Genomic DNA, 15,153 nt, shown 5'->3' with positions numbered 1-15,153 from the left:
CATCAAGATTCTCAACAACACCTGTGGACATTTCAGCTCGACACAGGCCAAAGTACGGAGTAAAAAGAATGGAGAAACAGTAGACATAGACATTAACGTTTTGCAGTGGCCCAGCCACTTGTGTTTTGGAGTTGAGAATTCGAAAAAAAAAAATCCATTATTGCACATGGTCTTTTTATCTTTTGCCATCGCAGGTAAAAAAAATATATAAACTTGTAGGTTGGATAAAAAGCAACTTTTATCTCATTGATTTACTTTATATACGTACTTTGATTGTGGCTCACAGTTCTGGTGTATCGCGGGCTTGCGTCGCCCTCTGCTGGTTTTAATTTCCATTTACCTACTGTCCTCTGAATTTGATTCACCAAATATTGTTAAATAAATATTTGTCACCGATACATTTGGCGTCCTCTCCTTAAGTCCAGGGTTTTCTTTTTGTTATTTTTGGGGGCAGAAACAATGTTTTCGTGCCACTCGCTGCAGAGGAAGTTGGAGATAATCCTCATGTGTACGTATGTTCCGGTCATCTGAGGTAACTGTGTACGTGATCGAGTTCTCGGGAGAAGTCGCTTCTTGTCTGCTGCAGTGTGCACCTGTCTCACGCCACCACCTCTCACTCCGATCCGGCCGTCTGTCCTCCACAAGATGCTGACGCTGCTGACCTCCATGTACCTGGTGGTGAGGGCGGTCTCCTCTCAGGTGGGTGTCCGTGAACGCACCGTGTTGGGTCGCAAACATGGATCGAGCACACCCTTCCCACATCTGCAGCTTCATCAATCCTCAGGCTTTTTTTTTCGTGTAATGTTTCACGTGTCAACACTGACGGGTTTTTTTGTTGGCGCCGTCAACGTTAATTTATGGAGAAGCACCTCCACCTGTCAGATATAGCATGGACTGTTAAGGGTAGTGATGAACAGACGAACATCCGGAAATGGCCTATAAAATAAAATAATCGATCTGAAACTATTAAGTGACTTTTCGTTGGCTAGTTGGGCGTAAATGGGGCCTAGGACTCTGGGGTTTATTGTCATGAGAGGCGTGTTTAAACGAGGTTGGAATACTCTCTGGTAGTTGGTGGATTTATTTGACAATAGAGAGTTTGTAACATAAAAAATAAGATAAATCACTACTAGCAAAAGTGACTTGAGGACTAGGTTTCACAGAGAACTGAGATTCAACTATTACTCATTGGCTCCTTGTATAGCTCAGGCTTCTGACCCACAGCTTATTTAATACGAACAAGTGAAACAAAATGAACTGAAATTTATTTTGAAGCCGTGGTATCTTTTTCCGGCACGGAGGTGCGTGTGACCGTCGCCAGTTCTACTGCAGATTATCAGCACCTCGGTCAGCTCCTGCTGCAGTTTTTAATTATTTTTATTGCAAGACACACACAAGCTACGGGTCTTTTTATGAGACTAGTTTACTCCATCTTTGAAAAGCTGCAGGTCGTTTTGTTCTAAGTGCGTGTTTTTTTCAAGGACGACCGCTGTGAAGAACACAGTGATCACGTGACTGCTGCTATCAAGGACAGTCGCTCAAACAGCGCGTCCTCGCTGCGACATGTTTCACTGTAGATTTATAGAAAACATTCTAATCTTATTACGAAGAGTTACGGGGGATACATTTTACCTCGGAATACTGTGGCTAGAACTGGACACTGTCCTTCACTTTAAATGAGGAAAAATGTGACAGTTCCTATCTATTGTGTACATAATCATGGGTGACTACGTTTACAAAGCTATTTGACTGTCAAATATATGAATGATACATTCATTTATACGATCAAAATACAGATTAAACTGATAACCTTATGAATACATAGATTCGATTCTACGACTTCCATTGTTAAATTATACAACTTTGCTTTTGTGAAATACATATTTACACCAAAAACATCTAAAAACATTAATCCACTCTCAAACACCTTAAATACTACTATGGTCTCTAAGAATGACACTTACAGTATATTCAATAAAGGGCTCATGTCATGGTGATCAAAGACCAGTGGAGCTCACTGATAACCAGGTCCATCAATCCTCCAGTTTGGCAGGTTAAACCCTCCCAGTAAGTGATCCAGTGTAGACTAACTTTCCCCCCTGGGAAAAAGGTCGTAAGTTAACAAACTTTTACATGATCTCCTGGTGACCCCTGACCTTATTAGGCTCCTGGGCCGACAGTGAAGAGATCATTAACACTTTAACCGTGAGCTTTAGTGATGTAAGAGCTCAGGAATTGGCACAGAACATCCTGAACTTTGGCTTCGTCCCCAACTGACCACACGGTGGATTGGTTGTGAAAAGTGATATAAAATAGCTTAAATTGTTGTTTTACCATCATACATAATCACAAAACAAGCAACACGGATTATCCAATAACGGGGAATTCAGTTTAAAATATCTTCAAGTTAAAAAGTGTCACAACTATGACATATTTCCACTAGATGTCGCCAGAGACGTTAAATCACGTGTTTCGAAAAAAAATACTTTTTTCAGCGGGGAAAGCGTCCTCCTATTAAAGCACAGTGCATTGTGGGAAATTGCGTTTTACACAGAGAATGTTGGGGTCGTAGCGTTAAAGACAACGCGTTGAAGGACTACATTACCCACGAGCAGCACCGAGCGCGCTGCTTCATCGCTCGCCTTTAATACCAGGACAGAGGTGACCCTCCTTCTAGTCCGACCAGGAAGTTCAGTCGCTTCACATCATCTCTACATCCAACTAGACATGGTAAGATCGACCCCTTGTCGTGAACTTCATCCTGGACTTGAACTGCAACTAGGATTGTTTGTTTTAGGGGGTTATTCAGTTATTGTTTGGAATTAAGGGAATACGTCGATATAACCGTCGTTTGTATTAAAAGTATTTTACTTTTGATGGTAAATCGTAAGAAAGTGCAAATACAACGATGTTTGGTGACGTGTTCGCGGTTGTGCACGTAAGCATCGTCAGGTGACTCGGCAGCTAGGCGGCTACATGCATGCTAACCTGCTGCCAGCGATGCCTCTGACAGGCCGGGTCGAGCATGAGCGACGAACTTGCACGACATCTGCGTCCATTCTCTACAGTAGCGTGGAATTGTGGCGTGACGTCCGCGTCACCATCGCTCTATTCTGTTTCCACTGGGAATCAGCCAATCACACGCCAGCTTTCAAGTCACCGGAACTTGGATCAAAAAGACGTCGAATTAATTATAAATTCAGTTTTTAGAAACATTGTTGGTGTTTACTGAAGGTTACCTGTAACATATAATTCGGCTTTGGAGAAAACGTTTTTATGCGTGTTTATATTAAGACTTAACCTGTTGTTGTTGTTGTTTTTTGCGTTTATATTAATCGTTGTTTTAATAATGACGGGTTGCTGGCGGTAGAAAGATTACAGTTGCCGACAATCATCCAAATCACATTACATAATTTAAACAAATGGTTACCTTCTATTCAAATACCACTTAAACGAACACTGTAATTCCATCTGGAAAATTGTTTTATTAACAAATGATATACTTAAATGATCTTCAACTGTTATTGTTAGTTTCCTGTTTGAAACCGGTAAAATAAATTGATGGATAATGTTCTTTTATGTATTAATCGAATCAAACGGCTCTAGTTTAAACACATTTGAAACATTTCATTTTTAAATCTTGCCTGCACATTCTTCTTCTGTTTGCACCTTGTTATACTTCTTTACTTGCTGAAGTTGAAACATCTACCTCCTCAAAAAAGTCTCTTACCCCAAGTGTTGGTTCCTACTTCCTTTGTACAACTTTCAATTTCTTTAGAAGAAATGTATATTTGTTGCTTAAAATGAATGAAACTTAAATCCATTAATCCTTGAGATCAACCTCTAAAGAATCTAATGCCTAACAGAAAAAACGATTAATACTACCTATCTCTTCCATGGATGGATGGATGGATGCTTTATTGATTCCCCATAGGAGAAGCAGAAATAAATGCACCTAAAACAATCCAACAAATGCATTGGTACAATCAAATAAATGCATACAAAATGTTTAAAAATGTGTAAATAAATAATTCAACAAGTAAAAGTGCCTTATAAGCATGAGGGAAAGATCTGATGTATCATTTTATGGCGTTTGAATTCGGAAATTCAAGTTTGTAGATGAATTGTTGTTGTGTAAGTAAGTAATTTTTATTTGTATAGCGCTTTTCCAGACCAGGGTTACAAAGCGCTTAAACAATCAAAACAATATTTAATAAAGTATGAACTTTAAAGGGCAAGATAAAACTGGTGATCACCTCATGATGTTCTCTTGTTACCCTACAGGCTGAACCAATCCGTGTGGTGGTGACTGGGGCTGCAGGCCAAATCGCCTACTCCCTGCTGTACAGCATCGCTAAGGGGGATGTGTTTGGAAAAGACCAGGTAAGAGCGAGTGCAAGAGTGATGTAGCCCCCCCCCCCCCTCACACAGTATTACATAATGGGATAATTGTGAATAATGGATTCAGTCTCTCTTCGAGGTAGTACTTGTATCCCTGAGGAAACTCATTTCCATTAGTCATGATCTGTGTTTGAATGTAATATTAATAAACTGGTTCTGCTCTTCCAGCCAATCGTGTTGATCCTGCTTGACATCCCACCCATGCTACCGGCACTGGATGGTGTCGTCATGGAGCTGCAAGACTGCGCCCTCCCTCTGCTCAGAGGTCAGTTCAGAGCCCATGAGCAAGGCGATACACGAGGCTCAAAGTCCTCTTCAATATTCTTTCATTTGAAATATTAACCATGCAAACATACCGTCCCTGAGTCTCCCTCTTCGGGACCTTGAACACAGCACAGGTTTCCCTGTGACCTCTGACAACAGGGGGAGGCTGTTTGAGCTGCTCTGTGATTGGCTGCTGGTGGAGGCAGATCAGAACAATGGACCCGGACTGAAGTCTGCCCAGATAGCAAAGTTATCGATGATTTATCTGTGACGTAAATTTACAGGGAGATTGTGGTCCAGGATGAAGCTGTGACCCATCATCGTTTTTACTCTTCATTTGGATAGAAAACGTTGTCTTTTGTCCTCATGAATTAAATTCTTGTTTTCTTTTTTTTGTGGTGCATTAATCCATAAATAATTATTATTGTAAATGTATTTACTTCAGCTTTCAATATACTGAGGCACCTCCAAATACTTAAAGTGTCTATCTACTGTATATATCTATACATTTATTGTTATGATAATATAATAAAATACAAGAAAATATGTATAATGAAAAAATTCTGTGAATGTTTATCTAGCTTGTAGTTTTTTCTGTGAATGTTTATCTAGCTTGTAGTTAGCTCAATTAAAATAGACTGAAGTAACTCTGTTGCTAGAAATGTACATTTCTGTGGTTTGACAGATAAATATTTGTCTTTTAACCATTTAAACTCTTAAAAGTTACTTGTGGTGTTCCTCATCCTCTTGTTGTCCTCAGAGATCATCCCCACCGCCAAAATGGAGGTCGGTTTCAATGACATCGACGTGGCCATCCTGGTGGGCTCCATGCCCAGGAAGGAGGGCATGGAGAGGAAGGACCTGCTGAAGGCCAATGTGTCCATCTTTGAGACTCAGGGTTCCGCGCTGGACAAATATGCCAAGAAGACAGTCAAGGTGACGACATGTAAAAACACAAATTGCAACAATTATTTTGGTCCAGCTTTGAGAGTTAATAATCAGAAAGTTTAACAACATTATGACATTTACTACTACTTGACTTTCAGTCCATCGGTTCAAAGAACTATTCAGGGATTGTGCGTCAGGAAACCCCAGTGCCACCTCTTATCTGTGTGAGGCAAGGGGTCAAAGTTCACACGAAAACACTGTCTGAAAAACATTTCAAAAGCGCTTGAGAGTTCAGACTGCAGGCGTGTAGACCTGACTCTGCAGCAGAGGCGTTTCCTGTCTGGAATGAAACCTAGTTCAGATGGATTCTCTCATTGTGCGCTTGACGACCCCTAGTGTGCAGAAGGAGAATGACCGTTGGATTTAAACCTTGCGTTAAATGTTACTCATGTTCGCTCCAGGTTCTGGTGGTAGGAAACCCAGCCAACACCAACTGCCTGGTCGCCTCCAAGTCCGCTCCATCCATCCCCAAAGAGAACTTCTCCTGCCTGACCCGCCTGGACCACAACCGTGCCAGCTCTCAGGTACCATCCTCTGCACCCCAACTGGACCAGCATGAGCTCATGCTGACATTGTGCTCTTTCTGGCCTGCAGGTGGCAATGCGTTGCGGCGTCTCCTCAGACAAAGTGAAGAACGTCATCATCTGGGGGAACCACTCGTCCACTCAGTACCCTGACGTCCACCACGCCAGAGTGGACAAGAACGGCAGTGACATGGCGGCATATGACTGTGTGAAAGACGATGCCTGGCTGCAGGGCGACTTCATCACTGTGAGTGACCCGGTCGCTCTCTTCTGACTTTAATGCTTGGTTTGTTTGCATCCTGAAAACTTGATGTTGGCACTCTACTAACAGTTTGGATTAAAATAAAAACTTGACTGAATATTTGAACTTTATAACATGGTTAGAATTGTAAATATGGAAGTTTATTAGTTGTTAAGATTTTTTTTAAATGAATATTTTAAAAATTGGTAAAACATTTTAACACATTATAATCTAATTACACTTTCCACAATTTTATAAATCAACATTTGTTAGATGTAGTCTTTAAATTTCAATCTTTTAACTTTACGAAATAAAAAAAGTCTGTGTAATGGTGCCACCCAACGAGACTAAACTATTTCAGCCAATGCGCAGGCGATCATGTGACAATGTGTGCATGATTGGCTGGAAGTTCGAACAAGCAAAAGTGGTGTAAATGCAATTTCGATGTCGCAAACCTCGAACGCCTTTTCATGAGTGAACCACACTTCAACTGGGCGATTTGAGGAATATTTGTCCCAGTATGAAATATGTAAATGCATATATTTGCGTCATGACAGTTTATTCTGCAAATTTTTCAATTTTAGTTTCACTTTAGTTGTATGCCAGAAACATTTCTACATTATCATGATCGTGTCACTCAGTCAAGGAGCCTAAGCTTTTCCTCCTTCATGACCAGTTTTGACAAGCAGGTGGTGGTAGAGGTCTCCACTCTCATGAGGGTACAAACCTACTTTGTTCTCCAGACTGTGCAGCAGCGCGGCGCCGCCGTCATCAAGGCCAGGAAACTGTCCAGCGCCATGTCCGCCGCCAAGGCCATTTGTGACCACATGAGGGACATCTGGTTCGGAACCAAGGAGGTGAGTTTCACCTCGTGAGACGACCGGCATCAGAACTCAATCTCTGCTCCTCTCATCAGGGCGAGTTCATCTCGATGGGTGTGTACGCTGGTGGAAACTCTTACGGGATCCCAGAGGACCTCATCTACTCCTTCCCAGTCCAGATCAAGGTGGGAATTTGACAAGCGTTTCTGGGCCACAGTGTTCTTACTTTATCTCCCTTACCACCTCCAGAACAAGACCTGGAAGTACGTGGATGGTCTCACCATCAACGACTTCTCCCGCGCAAAGATGAGCGCCACGGCAGCAGAGCTGGTGGATGAACGTGACACCGCCCTGGACTTCCTGTCCAAGTGACTACCCGTCGAACTGGCCGAGAAGAAGCCGGACGACTCACCGCCGGCCTCCTTCAACTCCCGGCTGTGATGACCCAACCCTCCACTCTTCTGACCATCTCTCACCTCCGCCTGAGCCGAGACCTCCAAGTGTGTTTATGTGTTTTAAAGAGTGTGTCCACAGGCCTCCTCTCCAGGTCTAGACCTGTTTATTAACCACAACATGGCCTCCTCAGTGCAGGACAGCGTGTGTGTCGGCGGATGGTGACACACGAGATGTCCACAAACTCCAACAATAAAACTGAAACTAAATGATCTTGACTTTCTGTTCTTTGTCAGCATTTACTTAAACTCTTAAGTGTTCCTGCAGAAGATGCATGAACACGACCCTTTTTTTTTTTTTACTAGGGTAGGTACTACTTGCACAATATTGAAGACAAATAGTATTTTGAGCCATAGAGTAAAAGTTTGAAGTATCTCGCTAACTATATCTTGAGTATCTGGACACCTACAGCACAACCGGGTTCTATGGTGTAATGGTTAGCACTCTGGACTCTGAATCCAGCGATCCGAGTTCAAATCTCGGTAGGACCTTCTTTTTTCCCCCTAATTTTAAAATTGTGTTTTTTTCTGTAAAATTATACAAATAATACCTACTGAATTCGGTATTAATACATTATATTGAAGTCGGTGTACGCTTTATATGCAACACATCAGTTGAGAATAATTTAAATGAAAGAAATGCTTCTCTTTTACTAATATTTTTTTTATATTGAATAATGTATTATTCAATATTTGTGCTCTTAAAAATGAAGAAGCACTTTTTATAATCAACAGGTTTTAGCGATCAACGAGGGCGGAACCAAGAAGTATTGCAGGTCGACGGAGAGCAATATCAACCAATCAACGCCCTCGGTTGGCATCTCGTCACTGACATTCAAGTCGGTAGGCTCGCGCTTGCAGCGTGCCAGCTGTCAGCTAGCGGCTAACCGCGGCTAGCTTCAGAATGACGCCCCAGTCTTCGTGACCCGTCCGACCCGCAGCTTCAACTCCGAACCCTCCGAGGTCGGCGTGTGTGAGTGACCGCCCGCAAGTGTTCCTCGGACGCTGTCCGGTGCTGTAACAGGTGGGTTTTCATGGCGACGAGTTAAGTTTATTAAAAAGTTGTGTGTTTGTGTGTCGCACACCCTCTGACAAAAATACACCACAAAAGGTCAAGGTTAAAAATAACACTTTTTTTTTTGCAATTAATGACAATAACATATTAATATAAAAATCTGAATAATAAGTTGATTCCATCCATATATAATAAGAATTTGAACAATGAAAGTAATAACTATTTTATATTCTATAACATGAATTGGTATACACGAAGACGAATAAGATAGATGGATGGATAAACTTTATTAATTCCTCGTTTATATTTCTATATACTGTAATTCGTGTGCTTGCTTTAGATATTATCAGACTTGCTCAGTGGAAAAAAAAAACCCTCAGGGTTCTGATGTCAACATTCCTTAGAGGAACACAGTGTTTGATTCTGATAGGAGAGTCACTCAGTCAACGTCCTGGCCCAAACAAAAAGAACAAAGAGTTTATTATGGGGAAAAAATGCAACATTAGTTTTACAAATGGCTAATGTCAGCAGAACGAACCTGTGTGGTTATTGCTGAAGGCTGTGGTCCTGCAGAGACGCAACATGCTTAACTACGTAGTTTTGGTTCCACTTTAGACTAGTCTCGGGTTTCCTTTCTCTTACGCAGACTGTTTTACAGACTACATTAAAGGACTCCACGCTAACTGACACAATAGCTTAACGATAACTCATGTAACACGTTGCAGATTGAGGTCACCTTCAATATTAAGAGGTCAACAGGAACAGGTTTGGTTAATAGATCCAACTTGTTGTTAGTTTGGTTGACGATGAATAGGAAAGTCGCCAGTTGCAACTATGACTTTTGTTTTAGTGTAAATATTCTTCCATAACATACAGTAAAATAGTCACACGTCTAAATATAGTTTGGCTGCAACAATAAATCAACTCTGCTGATTGGTCAATCTCTTCCTGGACACACGTGAGCAAATGTTTGAAAGGGTAAAGGTCATGGACGGTCCATGGGGCATGACTGACCATGAATTTGTTTACACATAATACTTTAGTCAAGTCTGGCCTCAGTTAATGGTCTGTCACTGGTTACTCTTGTATGACCGTAGTTCATTTAAAAAATGTTTGTTTTGTACACACAGCCAGGGAAGTTGTTTGTACATGGAAAGATTACAACTACACAACTGTTAATGGACACGAAATGACCAGCAGAAACATTATGACCACCTACTGACATTGTGTATGCAGTTGAATGAAGCTAGTTTGGTGTAAAGAGCAAGTGTTCTACTCCGAGCCTCTCCTGGATGACAAACTTTCTCCCTCAAACAAAGTCACCCGGAAAAAAACAAAGTATATCTGTGAGTTTGTTCTTGAGTCTACCAAGCTGTCCCCCACTGTGAGAGTGTCCACCATCAGTGGAGAGTTTTTTCTTTTGGCTCAGCTCTTTCTTCACAAGAGAGTCCTCACGACTTAAGATCCATCTGTCCGACTCCATCCTTCCCTCACTCATGAACTAGACCCTGAGATACAAAGTCTTAATATAGTAATGAGTCGGTGTCCACTTCTGTCAGCTTCTGGCCATTGCGGACCCAATAGCTATGTTTGTAAAATTCGTGGTCATAATGTTATGGCAGCTCTGTAAAGAATAACAGTTGATGTAAGTGACAAACCGAATTGATAAACCTCCCCCTGACACACACACACACACACACACACACCCTCTGAGCATGATTGGCTTGTATCTGAAAGTGGGTGGGGTCTGAGACTGAACGGTGAGAGTGACCGTTGTTCTCTGACCGCTGTCCTGTGTGGACGCACCGACACTGTCATTGCTGCACCTGTCTCCCTGCTCTCAACATGTCTCTGACTGTGGCGGGTGAGTGTGTGTGTCTGGGTTATATTTAGTTGTGTAGTTGTTTATCTGCTGCAAACCTTCCTGGTCACTGTTGTCGATCTGATGCGAGTCAGTTCAGATGAGCAGGAAGTGACATCATGTCTGTGTCCAGACCTGACCAGAGGAGCAATGACGGAGTTCCAGGAGAAGCTCCGGCAGCAGCATGAGGAGTCCATGCACCGGGAGTTGGAGACGCTGCTCACGACTGCAGACAAGAAGAACGCGGAGGTGTGTAGTCCATGCAGGTCACTGCTTGATCCCAGTAGAAGTGGCTCTACACTGAGTCTCTGACAGATGAATCATCTTAGCACAAAGTTAACAAGAGTTTTGATGTCGTTTTACTTCTGAAATTAATCTTCAAATATATTACAAGTATATCATTTGCCCTCTAATATTATTTTATGGATTTTGTCCTGTTGAATAAAGTCTTTTTACCTCAAACTTCAAATTGGAGGTGAACGACCGAGAGTTCTGCACATAAACACACATGTTCAGTGACTGGAAGCAGGAGCCGACGTACCTGGAGAGTACCTGGAGAGTACCTGGAGTAATTTACCTCTCCCTCTGTCCCAGATCTCCAGGAAAGACTTTGATGGATTTAAGAAGCTCTTTCACAGATTCCTGCAGGTCAAAGGTCCCTCTGTAGAATGGGCCAAGATCAACAGACCACCAGAGGAGAAGGTGAGTTATCACAGCGAGTCATTTGATCATGTTGCCACAACTCTCTTTTGCTTGCACCCTTGTTAGATATTAACCCTCTCATGTCTGTTTTAATAACAATAATAAATATTAACCCTCTCATGTCTGTTTTAATAACAATAATGAATATTAACCCTCTCATGTCTGTTTTAATAACAATAATAAATATTAACCCTCTCATGTTTGTTTTAATAACAATAATAAATATTAACCCTCTCATCTCTGTTTTAATAACAATAATAAATATTAACCCTCTCATGTCTGTTTTAATAACAATAATGAATATTAACCCTCTCATGTCTGTTTTAATAACAATAATAAATATTAACCCTCTCATGTTTGTTTTAATAACAATAATGAATATTAACCCTCTCATGTCTGTTTTAATAACAATAATGAATATTAACCCTCTCATGTCTGTTTTAATACCAATAATGAATATTAACCCTCTCATGTCTGTTTTAATAACAACAATAAATATTAACCCTTTCATGTTTGTTTTAATAACAATAATGAATATTAACCCTCTCATGTCTGTTTTAATAACAATAATAAATATTAACCCTCTCATTTTTGTTTTAATAACAATAATGAATATTAACCCTCTCATATCTGTTTTAATAACAATAATGAATATTAACCCTCTCATGTCTGTTTTAATACCAATAATGAATATTAACCCTCTCATGTCTGTTTTAATAACAACAATAAATATTAACCCTCTCATGTTTGTTTTACTAACAATAATAAATATTAACCCTCTCATGTCTGTTTAAATAACAATAATAAATATTAACCCTCTCATGTCTGTTTTAATAACAATAATAAATATTAACCCTTTCATGTATGTTTGAAATTACATTAAATATTGAATATTAATCCGTCTGTTTACTCCTGCCATTTTGATCTGTTACTTCAGGGAAATCTTGTGAAGGACATGAATGTTTAAACTGTATGACATGAACACGTTGGTCCTAGAACTCTCCGTCACAACACACTTCAGAACAGAAACGGTTGATCTAAGAATAGCTTGACCGCTGTGGAGTGGGTTTAGAGTTACACAAACCTACGTACACGAATATACACACACACCAGCTGACTTTGATGAAACAGATGTTCATGCTGCCGAGAATCATGGTCTCAGACTCAGAGCTGCTCCTGAACACGTCTGCAGATCCAGCCATATGACAGGATCAGGGCAAAAGGACTTCCTGATGACATCACCTCGAGCCTCAACAAGCTCGCCGTGGTCAAACTCAACGGGGGTCTGGGGACCAGCATGGGCTGCAAAGGGCCCAAGAGTCTGATCAGTGTCCGCAACGAGAACACCTTCCTGGACCTGACGGTGAAGCAGATCGAGGTAGAGTCTCTGAAAGCTAATGAGCTGCATGTCTGCTGGTCTCAGGCGTCTCTCGTCCTTCTCACAGCACCTGAACAAAACCTACAACGCCGACGTGCCTCTAGTCCTCATGAACTCCTTCAACACTGATGAAGAAACCAACAAAATCCTGCAGAAGTACACACACCATGGGGTCAAGATCCACACCTTCAACCAGAGCAGGTGACTCCACACGACTTGTTTTGTTGTCTTTCCATGTTCCAGTCATCAGGAGCTTCTGCCATGTTCCCGTCAACACCTTGTGTCCCTCAGGTATCCTCGCATCAACAAAGAGTCTCTGCTTCCCATCGCCAAGAGCATGCAGGTGAACGGGGACAACGTGGAGGCCTGGTACCCACCGGGTCACGGCGACATCTACACCAGCTTCCACAACTCGGGTCTACTGGACAAACTGGTGTCGGAGGGGAAAGAGTACATCTTCGTTTCAAACATCGACAACCTGGGCGCCACCGTGGACCTCTTCATCCTGCACCACCTGATGAGCCAGCCGGCCGAGCGCCGCTGCGAGTTCATCATGGAGGTCACCGACAAGACCAGAGCCGACGTCAAGGTCCCTTGTCTCGTCTTCCCTCCTTAACTTCTTCCATCGTTTCTCTCTCTTCTAGCTCGTCCATGTGCATTGCCATTGAATGGTTGGATTTTCTACACATTTTTTTAATAATTCAAATTTATTGATAGATATTTATAAATTGGACAAACAATTTTTAATCCTCCTAATTTATATTTACTGTAAACAAATTAAAGTAAAGAGATTCAGAACAAATTAAAGTCTGTAGGTTTTGGTTGGTTCTCAAACTTTAAATTCAGGAAATTTGATATAAAAAAGATTTAAATAATTCAAGATCGCTAGAAATAACCTCTCACTGCCATCAGGGAGGAGACTGCACAGTCTTCAGGCCAGAACCAGCAGGTTAAAGGACAGGACTGTCAGGAGACTCAACTCCCTCCCTGCCCTACCATCACTCACCTCCGCCATCACTACCTGTGAATTAACTTTATTTGTTTATTAGTTGATTATTTAAGTTTGTTGATTATTTATTTCATTGTTGGTTATTAATTCTTATTTATTTTCTTATTTGAGTGTTTAATGTCCGTTTTCATTTATGCTGTATGTTTTAATACATGCATATTTGACTATAAAAGAACTGGACTTGACACAGTTTACCCCTTGTGGCAGGAAATGGTACTGCTGTTGACCTCTGCACCTGATTGATCGTTTGGCAGCAACAGTTCCCTCACACTGCACAGACTGTAGTGATTCGTGTTGTATAACAAATAGTTCATATTGAAAGTTCATGTTCACTTTGTATTGGATCAGTCGGATATGATTGACAGGCCTCATTCATCGTCACCTCCCTCAACCTCACGTCACTGTCAGCCTGATCCTAATACTGTATTATTTTAAACACATAATATATATCTATATATATCTACAGTATATATCCTCCTTTTTGTTCATCATCTTCTCCTCAGTCTGTGTTTGCTTCTCTTGTTTCTGTTCCTTCTTCTCATCTTTTTTCTTTGGCTCTCCTGCAGGGAGGAACTCTAATCCTGTACCAGGATCATCTCAGGCTCCTGGAGATTGCTCAGGTCCCGAAGGCTCACGTAGACGAGTTCAAGTCCGTCACCAAATTCAAGATCTTCAACACCAACAACCTGTGGATCTCGCTGCCCGCCATCAAGAGGCTGCAGGAGACCAACGCCATGGACCTGGAGATCATCGTCAACCCCAAGGTATCTCCACCGGTGCGCTAGACTTCATCAGTGTATGATCGAGGTTTTGTCACAGACTCTGGACGGCGGCCTGAACGTGATCCAGCTGGAGACGGCCGTCGGTGCGGCCATCAAGAGCTTCAACAATGCGATGGGTGTGAACGTCCCGCGAAGCCGTTTCCTGCCTGTAAAGACGTCGTCCGACCTGCTGCTGGTGATGTCCAACCTCTACAGCCTGGACGCCGGCTCACTGACCATGAGCAAGAAGAGGGAGTTCCCCACCACGCCCCATGTCAAGCTGGGCAGCTCTTTCACGAAGGTGAGGCTAAACTAGTCACCCAAGCAGAACCGGACCGGCAAGAAAAGATTGATGTGGAAAGTCAGAGTAATATTTGAAATGTTTGTCTGTAGCCATTAGCACAGTGTCCTCCTCGGGTTACAGGTTCAAGAGTACCTGTCGAGGTTTGAGAACATTCCCGACATGCTGGAGCTGGACCACCTGACCGTGTCGGGAGACGTCACCTTCGGCAAAAACGTCTCACTGAAGGTCAGGAGCTTTAGTTTACACCAACAAACGATAGTTGAGAACCTTCTTCTTTCATGCAGGGAACCGTCATCATCATCGCCAACCACGGCGACAGGATCGACATACCAGCCGGAGCAGTCCTGGAGAACAAGATCGTGTCTGGAAACTTGAGGATCCTCGACCACTGAGGTACTCTGGAGAGATTCCTCTGAGGAGCTAAATAAATGTGAAACAAAGTCACGTCCAGTAGCTTTTATTATGTGTGTGG

At 42.0% G+C, this 15,153-nt stretch overlaps 2 protein-coding genes and 1 non-coding gene across 5 annotated transcripts; all 3 read left to right on the top strand.

Moving 5' to 3' along the window:
• Positions 1–630: 630 nt before the first annotated feature.
• Positions 631–7,864, top strand: LOC148088983 (malate dehydrogenase, cytoplasmic-like). 2 transcript variants are annotated; one of them, XM_087801924.1, is made up of 9 exons: positions 631–699; positions 4,285–4,383; positions 4,570–4,666; positions 5,426–5,601; positions 6,015–6,137; positions 6,208–6,384; positions 7,122–7,235; positions 7,295–7,384; positions 7,449–7,864. In XM_087801924.1, exons 1-9 carry the CDS (start codon positions 646–648, stop codon positions 7,569–7,571), a joined length of 1,053 nt encoding a protein of 350 aa, XP_087658050.1. In that variant the 5' UTR covers positions 631–645; the 3' UTR covers positions 7,572–7,864. The 2 variants fall into 2 exon arrangements, with proteins under 2 accessions (XP_087658050.1, XP_087658051.1); XM_087801925.1 differs by lacking the exon at positions 631–699 and adding an exon at positions 2,625–2,730.
• A 207-nt stretch (positions 7,865–8,071) lies between these two features.
• trnaq-cug (transfer RNA glutamine (anticodon CUG)) lies at positions 8,072–8,143 on the top strand. Its single transcript has one exon. It is a non-coding gene; the product is annotated as a tRNA-Gln (tRNA).
• Positions 8,144–8,540: 397 nt separating this feature from the next.
• On the top strand, positions 8,541–15,125 carry LOC148088981 (UTP--glucose-1-phosphate uridylyltransferase-like). Of its 2 annotated transcripts, none has more exons than XM_087801923.1 (10): positions 8,541–8,675; positions 10,661–10,776; positions 11,122–11,229; positions 12,422–12,607; positions 12,675–12,808; positions 12,899–13,196; positions 14,183–14,380; positions 14,436–14,678; positions 14,802–14,906; positions 14,966–15,125. In XM_087801923.1, the coding sequence occupies exons 2-10, from the start codon at positions 10,678–10,680 to the stop codon at positions 15,071–15,073; spliced, it is 1,479 nt and encodes a 492-aa protein (XP_087658049.1). In that variant the 5' UTR covers positions 8,541–8,675; positions 10,661–10,677; the 3' UTR covers positions 15,074–15,125. The 2 variants fall into 2 exon arrangements, with proteins under 2 accessions (XP_087658049.1, XP_087658048.1); XM_087801922.1 differs by lacking the exon at positions 8,541–8,675 and adding an exon at positions 10,453–10,530.
• Positions 15,126–15,153: the final 28 nt, after the last annotated feature.

This window comes from Callionymus lyra, chromosome 1, assembly GCF_982586985.1.
Source record: "Callionymus lyra chromosome 1, fCalLyr1.hap1.1, whole genome shotgun sequence".
NCBI lineage: Eukaryota > Metazoa > Chordata > Actinopteri > Syngnathiformes > Callionymidae > Callionymus > Callionymus lyra.
Note: the sequence above shows the minus strand (reverse complement) of the source record. Positions and strands in the feature narration are given on the sequence as shown.